At 34.4% G+C, this 15651-nt stretch overlaps 1 protein-coding gene and 1 long non-coding RNA gene across 3 annotated transcripts in view; one reads left to right on the forward strand and one right to left on the reverse strand.

Annotated features, from left to right (window-relative positions):
• LOC119543458 overlaps nucleotides 1-15651 on the forward strand; it is a 33145-nt gene that overhangs the window by 12252 nt on the left and 5242 nt on the right. The window lies entirely within an intron of this gene.
• LOC119541983 (killer cell lectin-like receptor subfamily E member 1) lies at nucleotides 1618-13841 on the reverse strand. Of its 2 annotated transcripts, none has more exons than XM_037846428.1 (7): nucleotides 13763-13841; nucleotides 12348-12548; nucleotides 5884-5985; nucleotides 4900-4938; nucleotides 3475-3623; nucleotides 2562-2662; nucleotides 1618-1844 (listed from the first exon to the last, which is right to left on the reverse strand). In XM_037846428.1, the coding sequence occupies exons 2-7, from the start codon at nucleotides 12529-12531 to the stop codon at nucleotides 1700-1702; spliced, it is 720 nt and encodes a 239-aa protein (XP_037702356.1). In that variant the 5' UTR covers nucleotides 12532-12548; nucleotides 13763-13841; the 3' UTR covers nucleotides 1618-1699. The 2 variants fall into 2 exon arrangements, with proteins under 2 accessions (XP_037702356.1, XP_037702355.1); XM_037846427.1 differs by lacking the exon at nucleotides 13763-13841 and adding an exon at nucleotides 13588-13720.

Consider the following 15651-nt stretch of genomic DNA (forward strand, 5'->3'; position numbering starts at 1 on the left):
GGGTTGTCTGGGGCAGCTCTGGGCTATGGGGCTGGCGATGGGCAGGAGTGTTTCCTGTCCACCAGGATGATGGCTGTGAGTGGACACCCCCCTTTTCTTGGGAAGTTGTGGTGTTTAGTGAATTTTCTCAGCCACTGGATTATTGCCTTTTGTCTCAGAGCTCTCTTAGTTCTGCACTTGAGTTGACCTGCCCAAATTGCAAGTCTTTGAAGCTTTCTGTATTGGGCTTCTTAGAGTAATTGTTTTAGAAAAAGAAAAAAGGATTAAAAAAAAAAAAAAAAAAAGATCTAATGGGTTATTGAAATGCTAAGAGACAAAGCAACCAGGGCCATTAAGGAAAGGTCCACAGGGCAGAGAGATCAGCTTTTCTTCGGGATTTGCATATGCGCCTTGGGGCCTGAGCTCTGCCCTTCCCCTTTCTATGTTCACCAGAACTCCAAAAATCCTCCACTTTTATTTTGGAATTTTTCGTGTTGTTTTTTTTCTATGCCTGTCTCCTCTCTGCTGGGCTGGCTGCTCTCAGATTCTCTGGTGTCTGGTCTCAGTCTATCTATGGTTGGAGTTTGGATCAGTAGAATGAGTTTCCGATAAGGGCTGCCACTGCAGTTCTCCCTTCTCCTTCCCGGAGCTGACAGCCCCTCCTCCCATGGGACTGAGCCTGGCAGGGAGGGGCACGGGTCCCCTGGCCGCAAAAACTTACAGATTTCGCTGATCTCAGCAGTTCGACGTTTTCATGAGTGTTGTATGAAGTATGCCCAAAGCCAGATTGCTCTGTGGTGTCCAGTCCACGCAGTTCCTGGCTTTCTGCCTACTTTCCTGGAGGAGTAACTAAAACATACAGCTCACCAGTCTGCCATCTTGCCCCGCCTCTGTGTTTCATTTTATATCAAATCTTGTGCAATGAGGAAAAAAGTGTTTATCAGTATGCATAGAAGCCATGGAAATCTTCACTTAGAAGAATGACTAGGAGAAGGGGAAATGTAGTCTCTGCTTAATACTGTTTTAATAATTCTAAAACAATTACTAATTTTTCATTTCTGATTTTTAAAAGACACTATCTCATTATAAAAGAACAATTTAAAGAAATGCAAATTTGACAATTGAAATCTTATTGCTGAATTCTTTAACACCACACTCTGACTTACACGTGTATTTTTAATTGTTGCATCAGAGTTCTATGGTGTAGAATAAGTTGGATTTATGGATTTCAGTGAAGCAGAAAACTGTTCTCCAAAATTTATAGAACACTTTTATTTCCTTTGTTATCACAGTTATCTTTTCTTATGGTTAAAATACTCAGTGTTTTATTGCTTAACAATATCCTTTGATTTTGTACTAAAAAAGCAATCTCTATTCAAAAAAAAAGAAAATAGGCAGTGACAATAGTGTAATCTTACATGTCAGCCTCTTTAATATCCAATACTGTCTGCATCAGAAACCATTTATTACAATATCTCCTAAAATTCATAGGCATAAATATATTCTCCTAAATATTGTCAGGGTTATTTTCTCAAGTCATCTATATCAAACTGTATTTGTTTAACAAAAGTATAGTATATTATGAAGAATGACATTGCAATACATTTTAGAAGATTCTATTTTTATTAAAACCAAAGATGTAAATTTACATGCTTTTTCCATAGAACAAGAAAAAAGACGGTTGGCAGTGTGTCAAGGTATAGCATGAGAGAAGAGTGACTCATCTCTCCTGTGATTTCGTAAAGTAAAAAAGGGGTTTCTTACAGATATAGGTCTGTTTATTTTCACAGCTTTCATCTACATAGACTTCTCTTGATTTGTAAGATAAACAGATTTGTTGCCTTTGATATCTAGGAAGAGAAAAGCTACAACAGAAGAAATGTCACAGTCATTATCATGAAATTCTATAATGTGCAAAGAGAAGAAATGTATAATTTATATTATACTGTAAAATATAATTTATGTGTTGTAATAATTATACTATAATTAATATACATATAAAACACAATTTCTATCACTAAGTAAAATGTTAATTTTTTATGTTATTGATACATTTAATAAAATGTCATTGATAGATTAGAGAGATTTAAATAATAATTAAAATCCAACAAAGGATAAGTATATCTAAAAGGGAAGAAAGCACATAGATTATCATCGGTTGTAAAGGTAGACAGACAAATTAAAAATAAAATGATAAAAAATCTATGAACAGGCTTAAGTAAATTCTTCTGGTGGAAAAACATATTTTTAGGCTCATAGTCTTTAGGCTGATAGTGACTGGAATATTAAAAAGCATGAGGAATTTAAGGTTATATTCCTGACTCAGGTTGGAAAAGAACTGTGTGGTTAGTAGCAAAGTAAGTAGACTTTTAGTCAGGGTTTGGAAGAAAAATTCTCAGGAGAATTTTGAAACTGAACTATGTCTTCGGTTTCTGGAATTTGTAATGCTGAATGTGGGACTGGGTTTAAGTTACAGTCTCTTTCTCCAAGTCCATAAATGTCTTGAAATTATTCCCCAGGCAATGTTTCTGTTTCTTTGGGCAAATACGGTAATTAAAGTATTGTGTCAGACAAGTACTTACATATCAGAGGACATAGTTGAATCATTTTCCCATAGCCATTGCTTATCAATTCCATTATGGTAGATTCCAATCCAAAAGAAAGATTTTAAAGAGAAGAAATGCTGGTGGTAAACAAATACACACAAATGTAACTTTCCCATTATTATCTTTTTGTCCACTGCATGAAAGTACTTGTAAAAAATTCAACATCACATGTATATTTATTCAATTTGTCCTTTCTAAAAATTAACGTCTTTTGCAGATGCTGATGATATGCAACTAAAAAAATAAACTCCTTGTCCTCCTGGGAAATATAGAAAATAAACAAATAAATATGAATCAATGATAGTACTGGCTTGGGCCATAAAGGAGATAGTGTTTTTAAAGAATACATCCCTCATGGACTTCTTGAAGATTAATTTTATCCCCACTGCCTATCTTCTCTCTCTCGAGAAGAGAGTACTGTATCTTTCAGGCGAGCTCAAATACAGAGGACTTGAACTTGATGCTGATTTGCATTGTTGGAGTTAGGGAAACTCCCCCATTTCTCACATAGTGTTCTAGATCCTGATGCACTAACTGGACAACGGTATTAGCTTTTGGTCTGCAAACACTATACCATCTTGATGCTGGGCTTCAGCAGGTTTTTTTTCTATGAAAGAGATAGTTCTTATAATAACTGTCTCTTTTAAAATCCAACCTCTATACACTTTTTCATGAAGGGCCTTTCAAATATTACCTCAAAACCTTTTATTCCTGTACCCAATATACACATCCTCTGCTGTATCTTGCATGTGAGTGTTGAAACAAAAGATCCACAAGTGATATCCTTCAGCCATTTGCCTAGTGTGGAACTCAGGTGATTTCACAGTTTAATAGTTAATTAACTCTGCATATCTCACATACTCATATGATGCTCAAAGTAATCACTTACCACCTCCTCCTTATTTATCTTCAGGAGACTGGCATTCTTAGACAAGCAGGCCTGTTGACTCTCTCTCCAAGTTAACTGTTCTTTGGAGAAGTAGTAACAACTGCATCTGAACCAAACCCAGTTCTTTGGGCAAGAATGACAACGAGGTCCTAGACAAAAATTCTCTATCATTGTCCTGAACAGATTCAGAAAGTTTGATGTTCATGTTTTTTTTTTTTTTTTTCCAAATGCAACTTGCAAGTAGAAGTACAATTTTTGTCATTACAGGAACATTATATAAAAACAGAAACTAGTCATAAAAATTAGAAATAAAAACTCTTGGTTTTATTTTTCTCTCAACTTGCTGCTACCTCTCAGATCCTTCATGTGTCATATCTGACAAGCCTTGATGCATCTATCGAATGATGTGAGTAGGCAAACCATTTAGTTTCTTACTTCATTGCCATTGTTATAGCACCTTTGTAAGATGGAATGTCTTCACCTTACATCACCGTAAGGCGAATTTTTGCTGAAATTTTGCCCTTCTAATACAAACTGTACCTCTTTAAATCTGTTCTCAGATTAATTAATTCTACCATCCCTACAAACCAATGGAATCTTACATGACTCCCTAATAAGAACTTATCTCTGTATTCTTATCTTGCAGTTAGTTTTACATAAACTTCTGTCTTACTAGATTATGTTTTTTAATAGCTGGGATCATGTTTTATTATATTTATATCATCTATAGCACATAGACTACCTTGCCTATAGAAAATTCTGTTTGTAGAGTTGATACAAATCAGGAATGGCTTTTGTTAGGGAAATCATAGACCCCTGTTAAGCAGCCATTACCCAGACTTCACCTATCCCCACCTCCTTCTCTGAGGAAGTCACAAACCCAGGCTAAGTGGCCATCCTCTGCTACCCCCACATCCTTTCTATTGTGTGCCATTCCACAACCCCAGGGCAGGAGATGCTAGGTCTAATAAAAAGACCCCTCCAGACCCTAAACCCAGAAACAGGGAACAAGCAGCACCTGACATTATCAGAACAGGAATTCTCAGTGGCAAGCCCCCATCCCACCCCTCAGGTGGATAAAACCTACATTCAAACAGTATAGATTGGTCTCTCTCCTCTGGCTCGAAGCGGGGCTTGTGGAGCTGCCATGTATGGCTCCTAACCGGAGCAGTTTTCGGCCACCCCCAGGGGACAGGGCACAATGGGACGTTATCCCCTGCTCTTTTGGACTCTTTCCGTTGAGTAGGTGACAAGGAGATTTGCCCTTTCTGGCCTCTTTATTCTGAACGCTAAGGGGATCATTTGCTGAAAGTTTCTGTTGTGCCCTGAATATGTGTCCCCACATGTCATCATTGTAGCAACTCACTCTACATCTTTGCTGCTTAAATCAATATTAAGGAAGCAGGTTATAAAACTGTGGCCTACCTTTTTGCTGGGTTGTGACATAAGTTTCTTTAGAAGATGCTACAAAAATAGACATAATAATTAGATCCTCCTTTAAACTGAAATATCAAAATAACTATCAAAATACTGCAATCTAGTGGCCCTCTCTAGCTAAACCAACGTGGCAGGTGAAATCACTGCCCTCCCCACTACGTGAGATCTGACACCCAAGGGAGTAAATCTCTCTGGCAACGTGGACTATGACTCCCAGAGAGGAATGTAGACCCGGCATCGTGGGATGGAGAACATCTTCTTGACCAAAACGGGGATGTGAAATGAAATGAAGTAAGTTTCAGTGGCAGAGAGATTCCAAAAGGAGCCGAGAGGTCACTCTGGTGGGCACTCTTATGCACAATATAGACAACCTTTTTAGGTTCTAATGAATTGGAATAGCTAGCAGTAAATACCTGAAACTATCAAACTACAACCCAGAACCCTTGAATCTTGAAGACAATTGTATAAAAAATGTAGCTTATGAAGGGTAGTAATGTGATCGGGAAAGCCATATGGACCACACTCCCCTTTGTCCAGTGTATGGATGAATGAGTAGAAAAATGGGGGCAAAAAAAAAAAGGCACCCAATGTTCTTTTTTACTTTAATTGTTCTTTTTCACTTTAATTTTTATTCTTATTATTTTTGTGTGTGTGGTAATGAAAATGTTCAAAAATTAATTTTGGTGATGAACACACAACTATATAATGGTACTGTGAACAACTGAATGTATGCTTTGTATGACAGCATGGTATGTGAATATATCTCAATAAAATTGAATTTTAAAAAATCCAAAAAAAAAAAAGATTACAATCTAGAGGAGTAAATAAGCAATTTTAGAGAAAGTAAAATAAAAAAAAAAAGAACTTTGATAAGGTAAAATTGTTCTGAGCCTAATTTTTGCTCATCCTATTCTACGAAATAAATAAAGTTCCGAAAGACAGAGCAATGCAGAATTCTCTGTAGTTACTTACAGTTTCCTGTGAAAGCAGCCACTGCAATGGCGATAGCCATCAGGAAAAAGCATGTGACCCCAAGCACCACAGACATGAGCCTCCATGGAAGAGGTGAGAAATCTATAATCAAAAGCAGAAGTAGCTGGAACAAGATTTTAGGACAAATAATAAAAATAATATTCACAAAGCACTTTACCGTTAAGAACACAATTCAAACACCTTTTTTATTCTTGATTCTGACAAGACTGTGAAATATTTTACCAGATTTTAGACAATAATGATGTAACTGAAGTAAAAGCCTCATTTTTTTATATGGGCTGCTTGCCCATACAAAGCATAAGCAAGTAATGGCAAAAACTGAATCACTAATTCACAAATCCTGCTTCCAAATCCTCTTCTCTTTCATTCCTTTTCACCATAAGATGAGGGAAAAAATTCAATAGACTGAGCAAGTAAACTATCTAAAACTAAAATGGCAATTGATTGAGCTCTTCCCTACAAAAAAATAAAAGTGACTACATTTTAAAATTGGTAGTCAAACAAATATCATTTGTTTATTCTTTTTCTTCCCCACTTTCCTCCCTCCCTTAACGTGAGAAACATTTATTAAGATTCTCAATGTGTCATACATGGATTAGAACCAGTAGTGAAGATATAGAAAGAATGAGATGTGGCCCCCACCTTTGACAGATTTACAAACCATTAGCTGTAGATAGTTAGAAGATCAGAAGCAGTGAAGTGCCAGCTTTATTTTTCTCTCTCTAACTTTGGAACATTAAATATATAAAATGATAACCTGTGAGGTACAATGTTTATCTTTCCTACTAGTTTCTCTCCTTCCACTGAATTTCTTCATTATCACTAACACATCCATCTCTTGCTTTTTATTTTCTCCTCATTCATTGCCATTGCCATGCCTTATCCATCCAACCCAGACTTAATCATGGATCACCTGAATGATTTTTTTTTATTAGAGAAGTTGTAGGTTTAAAGAAAAATCAAGCATAAAATACAGGGTCCCATTTACCACCCTATTATTAGCACCTTGCATTGGTGTGGTACATTTGTTACAATTGATAAAAGACTATTTTTATAATTGTACTATTTACTGTAGTCCATGATTTAACTTGGGGTTTACTGTGTTGTGCATTTCCATGGATTTTTTTTTAAATACTTTTATTCTAGTAACATATATACAACCTAAAATTTTCCCTTTTAACCACATACAAATATATAATTCAGTGCTGTTAATTATGTTCACAATGTTGTGCTACCATCACCACCATCATTACCAAAACTTTTCCATCAACCCAAATAGAAACAATGTATGTTTTAAGCTTAATTCCCTATTCCATACCCCCACCCCATCTCCTGGTAATCTATATTCTAGATTCTGACTCTAGAGTTTGTGTATTCTAATTATTTCATAACAATGAGATCATGCAATATTTGTCCTTTTTGTCACTCAACATGCTGTCTTCAAGGTCATCTATGTTGTCACATGTATCAGAATGATTCTAATGTCACTAACTGTTACTTTTCCACCACACTAAGTAACTGTTACACTAAGCTGAATTGAATTCCACCTTCTCTCTTTCTATACCTGGGTTGCACATATCTGATGAAGGAAATCAAACAGCCTGGTGCTAATTCATAATTCACATTAGGCTTTCAAACCTCACCTTGATTCTTAATGGAATTTGACAATTATCTTTCTTCTCTTGGTCAACTTCTGTCATTTTCAAAACCAGTTTTTTAAAAATATTCACTACTGTCCTTAACATCTCCCTTATTGCAAATGTGCAGAGACCAAAAGGTTTTGATGAGGGGAACTTGCAAAGGGCTTGATTTCCATTTCATTAGTGTTCTCTTTGGATTACAATCCCTTACTTTTTAATCTATTAAACTCCTACTTTACCTAATATTAGTATAGCTATGTCAGATTGTTTTTGGCTATTGTTTGTATATTATATATATTTCCATCCTTTTATTTTCAAAATTTTTGAACCCTTATATTTAAATATCACTTATAAACACTGTATGTTTGGATTTAATACAATCTGATAATATTTGTCTTTTAATTGGAGTATCTTTCATTTACATTTAATGAAAGTATTGATACACTTATGTCTACATCTGTTATTTTATGATTTCTTTTTATAGTTACCACTCCTTTTGCATGTTCCTTTTACACTGCTTTCTTACTTCCTTGTTTATATTTATTTAATTTTTATATTTATTCTCTTTATTATTTATCATTATTTATTTTATCCTTTATATTATTCTAGTTTTTTATTCCAAAAATAAAAGTTATACATCCTTTACTATCAACTGAATGTTTAACATAGATATTAAAACATGCATCCTTAACTTATTTGAGTCTAATATAAATTACTAGATTATAACCATAAATATTATAGTATAACTTCACAGATAATGACAAAACTTTAGAACAGGTTAACCACATTTATTTAACTTCTACCTTTTTTTTATGACTGTACTGCAATTAAGTTGTATACTAAACACCCCAGAGCAGCATTATTACTATTATTTGTATTCATTCATATCTACTCCCATGTTTAAGATTTCCATTGTTCTTCATTCTTTTCTTGGCTTCTCTTTTACCATGTGGGTTCATTTTATTTGGTTAGAACTACCTTATTGTACTTATTTGATTTTTTTGTTGTTGGGTGAAATTGTACTGTTTTGCTTAAGAATTATCTCTTTTCTTTTCCTTTCTTTCTTTTTTTTTTTAGGATTATTGTTGCTGGGTTGAGAATTTTAGTTTGGAAGTTATTTTCCTTTAACAGTTTGAATTGCATATGTCATTTTCTGGATTCCATAATTTCTGTTAAAAAGTCAGCTGTCTGTTTTATTAATTCTCCTTTGAAAATGATGTATGTTTTTGTGGTTACTTTAAAGATAAGATATCCTTTGGCTTTTTTCTTAGGCATCATACTAAGATGTTCCAAAATGTGGTTTTCTTTTTTATGTGTCCTTTTTGGGGTTTGATGCACTTTGTTGCATGTGTAGCTTGATAGCTTTTACCAGTGCTGGATAATTCTCATTCATTATTTCTTCAAATATTACTATGTTTCACATATCTCCTATGGTAATTTCTGAGTTTTTCATTGTCTAAGCCCTCTTTGCTTCAGTTTGTATATTTTCTTCTAATCTATCTTCCAGTTCACTGATTCTTTCTTTGGCTGTGTCCAACCAGTTATTAAATATCTCTGTAGTTCTAAATTCTGTTATTGTAGTTTTCATTTCTACAATTTCAATTTGATTTCTTTGCATAGATTCCAGCTATCTGGTAAAATTTTCCATCTTGTCTGTCACCTAGTACTTTGAACAAATTAATCACAGTTAGAATAAAGCCAATGCTTGATTCTCCTTTAGGTCACTACTATTAACTGATACTTTTTCCTATGAAGCTGCCATTATGCAAAATACCAGAAATGGATTGACTTTTATAAAGGCGATTTATTAGGTTACAAATTTACAGCTCTAAGGTCATAAAAGTGTCCAAACTAAGGCATCAACAAGAGGATAACTTCACTGAAGAAAGGCTGATGGAATCCAGAATACCTCTGTCAGCTGGGATGGCACATGGCTGGGATCTGCAGGTCCTTTGCTGCTGGGTTCTGGTTTCAAAATGGCTTTCTCCAAAATGTCTCTGGCCTTCTGTCTCTCTTAGCTTCTCTCTCTCAGCTCCTGTTCAACCTTACTTGTTCTCCCAGATCATTTTTCTCTAAGCATCTGGGAGTCCTCTCAACTTCTCCAGGGCAAACTCTGGGCTTCATCTTTTAGCTTAGCAAATCCAAACATCTTTCTGTCTGCATCTCCAAGTATCTGCATCTATGTTGGCCCCTGAGCTCTCTTAAAGACTCCAGTAAAATAATCAAAACCCACCTTGAATGGGTGGAGTCACACCCCCATGGAAATAACCTAAACAAAAAGTCTCACCCACAGTTGGTGGGTCACATCTCCATGGAAACAACCTAATCAAAATATCTCACCCACAGTACGTTTGCCTCTGCAAGACTGCATCAAAGAGCATGGCTTTTTATGGGGTACCTAAGATTCAAGCCAGTACGTTCACCTACATATTTAAACCAATGTTAAGAAATATTTCTCAAAATTCTTTATTTTTTCTACACAAGAATGTTTATATTCAAGTTTCATTTACCTGATCAGAAACAGAAGTTCTTCAATATCTTAAAGGATTGCTTTTTATCATCATGGCACATTAGAATTCTCAAAATAATATGTATCTTTTAAAATAATTTCATATTTGCTTTAAAATTTTTAAATGAAATTCATGGAGTGAAATTCCCCTTGATATCCACTACTCTTATCAGATAAGCATTCTAAATAGTTCAGTGTGTCTGCACAGCCTTAAAGAATAATTAGATAATACATATGTGTAAGTGTATAAAAAGATCATACTAGTATTCTGTATCATAATATGCTTTATTAATTCAACAATATATCCTATTATACATGTTTATATATAAATGCATTTAAATTTATTTTATTCTTTTTAATAGCTAGCTCTACAATATTCCACTGTTTGGATGAGGTATAAGTAATTTATCAATTACTCCCAGTAAAGGAGTTTTGGGTCATTTTTATCATTCACTTCTTGGCATCAAAAGACATGTATAAATTCATGCAGTTTCTAGGAAAGATGCTAGAATTTATTTCTGTTATTTATACATTAGTGCTATATATTTTAGCAATAATAAAAATTAAATTTTACATTCATAAAGAAAAAGCTTGCACCATTTAAATATTTGAGGGAAAAATGAAGTTTTTTTTTTTCTTCACTTCATAATATGCACCCAAATAAATTCCAAATAGTTAAAGGGGAGAAAGTTTAAATAAGAAACCATAAACAAAATGAAGCTATGGAAATTTCCATCTGATCTGAACTTCATGTATATGAAAGCAATCATAAAGAAAAATGGTAGTTCTAGTTTGCTAAAGTGAAACAAAAGTAAAAGAGAAATAAAATTTAAAAGGAGACAGCATACTGAGAAAAGTCATATGTTTAAAAGGACTGACAATGCATCAATATTATTAATATAAATTTTTTATACAAATTCTCTATGAAACCTCAAATGTCAATAGAAAAATGAGTAAAGGATACAGATATTTCACCAGAGAAATGCAAATGACAAATAAACATAAGATATAAAAATACTGTTCAGTATTTTAAAAGATGAAAATTAAAATGACATGAGATACTATTTTCTTCTATAATCAAAAAAAAAAAAAAAAAAAATTTAAAACATGGCAGTATCCAGTGCAGACGGGAGTATATTTAGCACACTCATTCACTGCTGGTCTGAGTGTTTCTTGTTACTTTTAGAAAATAATTTCATTGTGTGCATCAATAGCTTTAAATGCCTGAAATTATTTCATTCAGTATTTTTCCTCCTAGGATTTATTCTAAGGAGTACAAACAAAGAATTGTGCAAAGAACATTATCGCACTGACAAACCGAAACAAAATTAGTGCGTGGCAGTAGTGTATTATTTTTAAGGGAATGGCAAATTCATTCAATGGAATACAATACCTCTGTGCCACTTGGGAAAGTTCATTATATTATGCTAAATGGAAACTCTGTATATAAAGAATAAAAAATTAAAAACGTTTGGAAATGAGAAGCCTGCAGCAATCAGACTCAAGTATCCAGAAGCAAGCAATAATCTAAAACTTTACATGTTATGTTAAATATTACTGTATGTAATGTTCAATTTTTATCTTTGCTGGCCCTCCAAATTTAGAAGAAATATATTTATATTTTGCTTGCCTTAAAAAATAATTATGTCAAAGGCTATAGTTTCAGCTCTATTCCATACCCTGGCCCACTAACTGATCAATGCAATGACATCCTCACTTGTAGCTCAATAAATTTCTCTGTGCTTCAAAACAGCTTGCCTAAGCTTAGTGCACTCAAACATGTCCAACGATTTTTCCACACATCAACTCATACCATTCTCATCTCAAATCCTTTTCATTATACAAATTTTATTCTTCCTTTAAAGTCTAAATCAACTCTAAGTTTAACCATGAACTTTCTAAACTATTCAAGTTACCTTTTTTGTTGCTTTTTTTAGTTTTTTTAGCTTTATTTATAAAAAAATTAAAAACAAACAACAGAAAAATACATTTCAAACAAAACAAAGCAAAGGATTAAGAAAAACAAATAATCTAAAATAACTACATTGCTTCCAACATGTCCCTACCAAGTTACCTTTTAAATCATTTATATTTTTTGCCATTTTGCCCTTTATCACAATCTGCATTAAATTGATATTTAAATTTTTGCTTGCCTATTTTCTCCCTCTAACCAGGCTTAGACAGAAATTTTATGTTATATTTTTGTATTTCCCTAGTATGTTGTACACAGTTCGGTACATAATTTTAAACACTCTCTACATGTGTATTAAATACAGTATTTTAAAACATCTTACCTTTGCCACTGACATCTTCAGTTGAGTTTTTGTGCTGCTCTTTACAAGGTTTATGGTGTTTCAGCTCCTTCTTAGTTAATGACAATTCATTTGGACTAAATTTATATTCAGTGTTATTCTTGTATGTGTGCTTCTGCCAAGAGTCCTGGTTTAGTGTCACATAAATTATTGGCTCCTCGTTCATCTTTATATAGGAAAAAACTGTGTAAGATAAAAAGCTTAATTGTCAGTATATGGTTCTATAATTTGGGAAGGTATACTATAATAGGAAGTGGTATATTACAAAAAAGAGGAGTGAAGCAATAATAAAAAAATCTGGGTTGATAACAGCTCTGCCTGTTATCTTTGCTGATGCATGTTCTCAGCAGTTTGGAGCCCCAAATGCTGGAAAACATACCACCAAGAACTTAGAAGTAAAGGAAATAAGATAACCCTACAAGAATTCAGAGGTATTTAACCAATTCTTGTACAAAAAGTAGGAATCAATTCTAGATCTTCAGTGATCTCAAGTCTCCAAAATTTCTAGATCTCTCTCTAATATCCTTGCGGTTTGCCTCTTGAAAGGGGAAAATTATAGGCAGAGTTGATTTTTCACTACTGTCAGAGATCCTAGTGTTATGCATATTAGTTAGCTGTGCATTGCACAATTTCTGATTAAAGCATGAGGTTAATGTTCATAGTTTGCACTTTCCCTAGGTGATTAGATAATGAACGAGGTAAGTAGTGGGCAAATGCCTATTGTTTGCCCAATTGGTTTCAGATTTAAATAAAACCACAGCCTCATCTGTGTGCCAAGTCTATTGACTTACTAGCTTGTTTCTGTGTTTTATATAAACCCCCTTATTATTAAAGAGTAAATTATCAAAATAACTAAAATTCAAAAGTTTGATGAATTATACTGCCATAAATATTTCTTAGTATTGACTGTCGGCTTCAGAGCTGGCAAAACACTGGCCAGGATAAAGTCAGTTATTTGTCAGAGTTCAAAATACCTTCTATTAACACTTTTCAGAGACATTTCATTAAGAAATACTAATAGACATACATCAAATATTTGGGAAGAAAATAGTCAAATAAAACAATATGTTGACATCTTGAAGTCAGAAAAAGATACTATACCTAGTGTATTTTTTTAATGAAAAATGTAAAACAATGAAGATATCTCAAAGAAGACTTGTCTATTGGTCACATCTTCCAAGAGTTAGAGGAGATGGAATTAACCAGAAATGGTTAAACATACCTGAAGCGAGGAAGAAATTTCAAGGACTTGTGCTAAGAATTTAATGCCTGTAATCCTGAAGGAGGAGGAAGCAGGGCCTGGTAACTTGGAGCACAATTAAAAACATGGACTCCAGTTTAAAAAGTATTTGCTATGTAAAGTTTCATAATTAACCGAAAGAAAACTTCACACTTACTTTTTGTGTTTGCCCTGCACACCCACAAGACAGGGAAGTTTACTGTATTGCTTGTAATTCAGGTCAGTCTAGAAAGAATATCACATGCATTTCATTTTGATTCTTGCTAGGTAATACTTTGTGAATCAAAAGGAACAGTTTTGAGAACAAATCTTCCTTTCCAATTGGTGTATTTTTGTTAAGACTTTTACCAGATTTGCCACTCTGGAGCCGTGATTTAGATCAGATTATGTTATAACAACAAGAGAAATGCTCATGTGTATACTTAAATTTTATATGTCAGGACAGGGAAATCATACTGATCTTGTTTATTGAAGTTCTCTTGTGGTTGTGCTTCAGATCAGTTTCATTCTATTATTCATTAAATTTTTCAAAAATATATTAAGTGAAATAGTAACTCTTTAAATATGCTAATTCCTTAAAACACTTAAAAGAGTGCTTAGCACTTAGTTATGTTGATGAAAATACGACCCATGAGAACATTAATGAGAGGGTTTTATGGTTTTAATAGAAACTGGTATAGCCAGTTTTGAAATTTTCCAGCACCAAATCCTCCCATCCATGGTCTCTAGTGTGTGTATAACCATGTGTACCAACTTGATCATTCAGCCATGTATTAAAACATCTAAAGTTCTTGAGAAAAGAACTCCTATTTTATTGTAAAGGAATTTTGATGTGAGACCAAATAGTTCATCCAAATAAGTCAAGATTCATGGTTTGGATTCTTAGTCTCCACCCCAGGATATGAGTCTTCATTTTGTTTACTTCATCTCTGCGTGTATATGTCTATAGAGTTAATTTCACTCCTCCACCAAAATTGCTAAACTGTATGTCCTTTCTAGAGATTAAACACAAGAATACTCTTCCATAGAGCTTTTATTTGAATCCAAGATGAGAAAAGTGATAGTCAGAGATAATTCTTGATACGGAATCTATCCAATTTTGAGTTTATTATTAGGCCAAACTGAACCATCAGGAAGGTGTCCAGCTGTGCTCATAATTTTGCTCCCATGTAATACTGCCCTATCTGAATAGGAGAATAGGGTTATTCTTGCAGCCTTTGTTTTGGGGAGGAACAAATTTACAAAACATCTGATAGCATATGCTGCAAGGAATTTACTAGACTTCTAACCTGCAACATTTCCTTCCAGGAGGTATTCTGGATTTTGAAAAACCATGTTCAGCAAGAGTTAAATCATTCACTGTGGTTGTTTGATTGTTTGTTTTGTTTCTTCACATCTGTCACTGACTCAGGAGAGCAAAGCCAGCAAAATTGTTCCCAGTCAGGCTCTCCAGACCCAAGTCACAATTCACACTGCTGCACTTTCAATGCTGGCTCACTGCCTCCTGTGCACAGACAGTGGAACTATCTTTGCTCCATTACCATTCTCACCACCCATCGTCAGTGACATGTCTTGATTCACTTCAGTCAGCCTGCTGTGAAAGGTATTTCTCTTTTCCAAAGATGAAGAATCTTCATGCTCATTCACTTTGGCAGGAACTAGCTTCTCCCAGGTACACTTTCTTCTCTTGCCTATTGTTTTGAATTAAGTGAAGTTGGATTTTAAATTTGGGTCCCAGACTGCCATTGTAGTAGGCTGAGCCCTCAATCTTGGGGCTTGCCCTCATGAAGCTCATTACTGCAAAGGAGAGGCTAAGCCTCTTTATAATTGTGTCTAAGAGTCACCCCCAGAGAACTTCTTTTGTTGCTCAGATGTGGCCTCTCTCTCTAAGCCAACACTGCAGGTAAACTCACTGCCCTCCCCCCTACATAGAACAGGATTCCCAGGAGCGTAAATCTCCCTGGCAACTTGGGACATGACTCCCAGGGATGAGCTTGGACCCAGCATCATGGGATTTAGAAAGCCTTCTGGACCAAAAGAAGGAAG

The sequence above is a fragment of the Choloepus didactylus genome, chromosome 8 (assembly GCF_015220235.1).
Source record: "Choloepus didactylus isolate mChoDid1 chromosome 8, mChoDid1.pri, whole genome shotgun sequence".
NCBI classification, from domain to species: domain Eukaryota; kingdom Metazoa; phylum Chordata; class Mammalia; order Pilosa; family Megalonychidae; genus Choloepus; species Choloepus didactylus.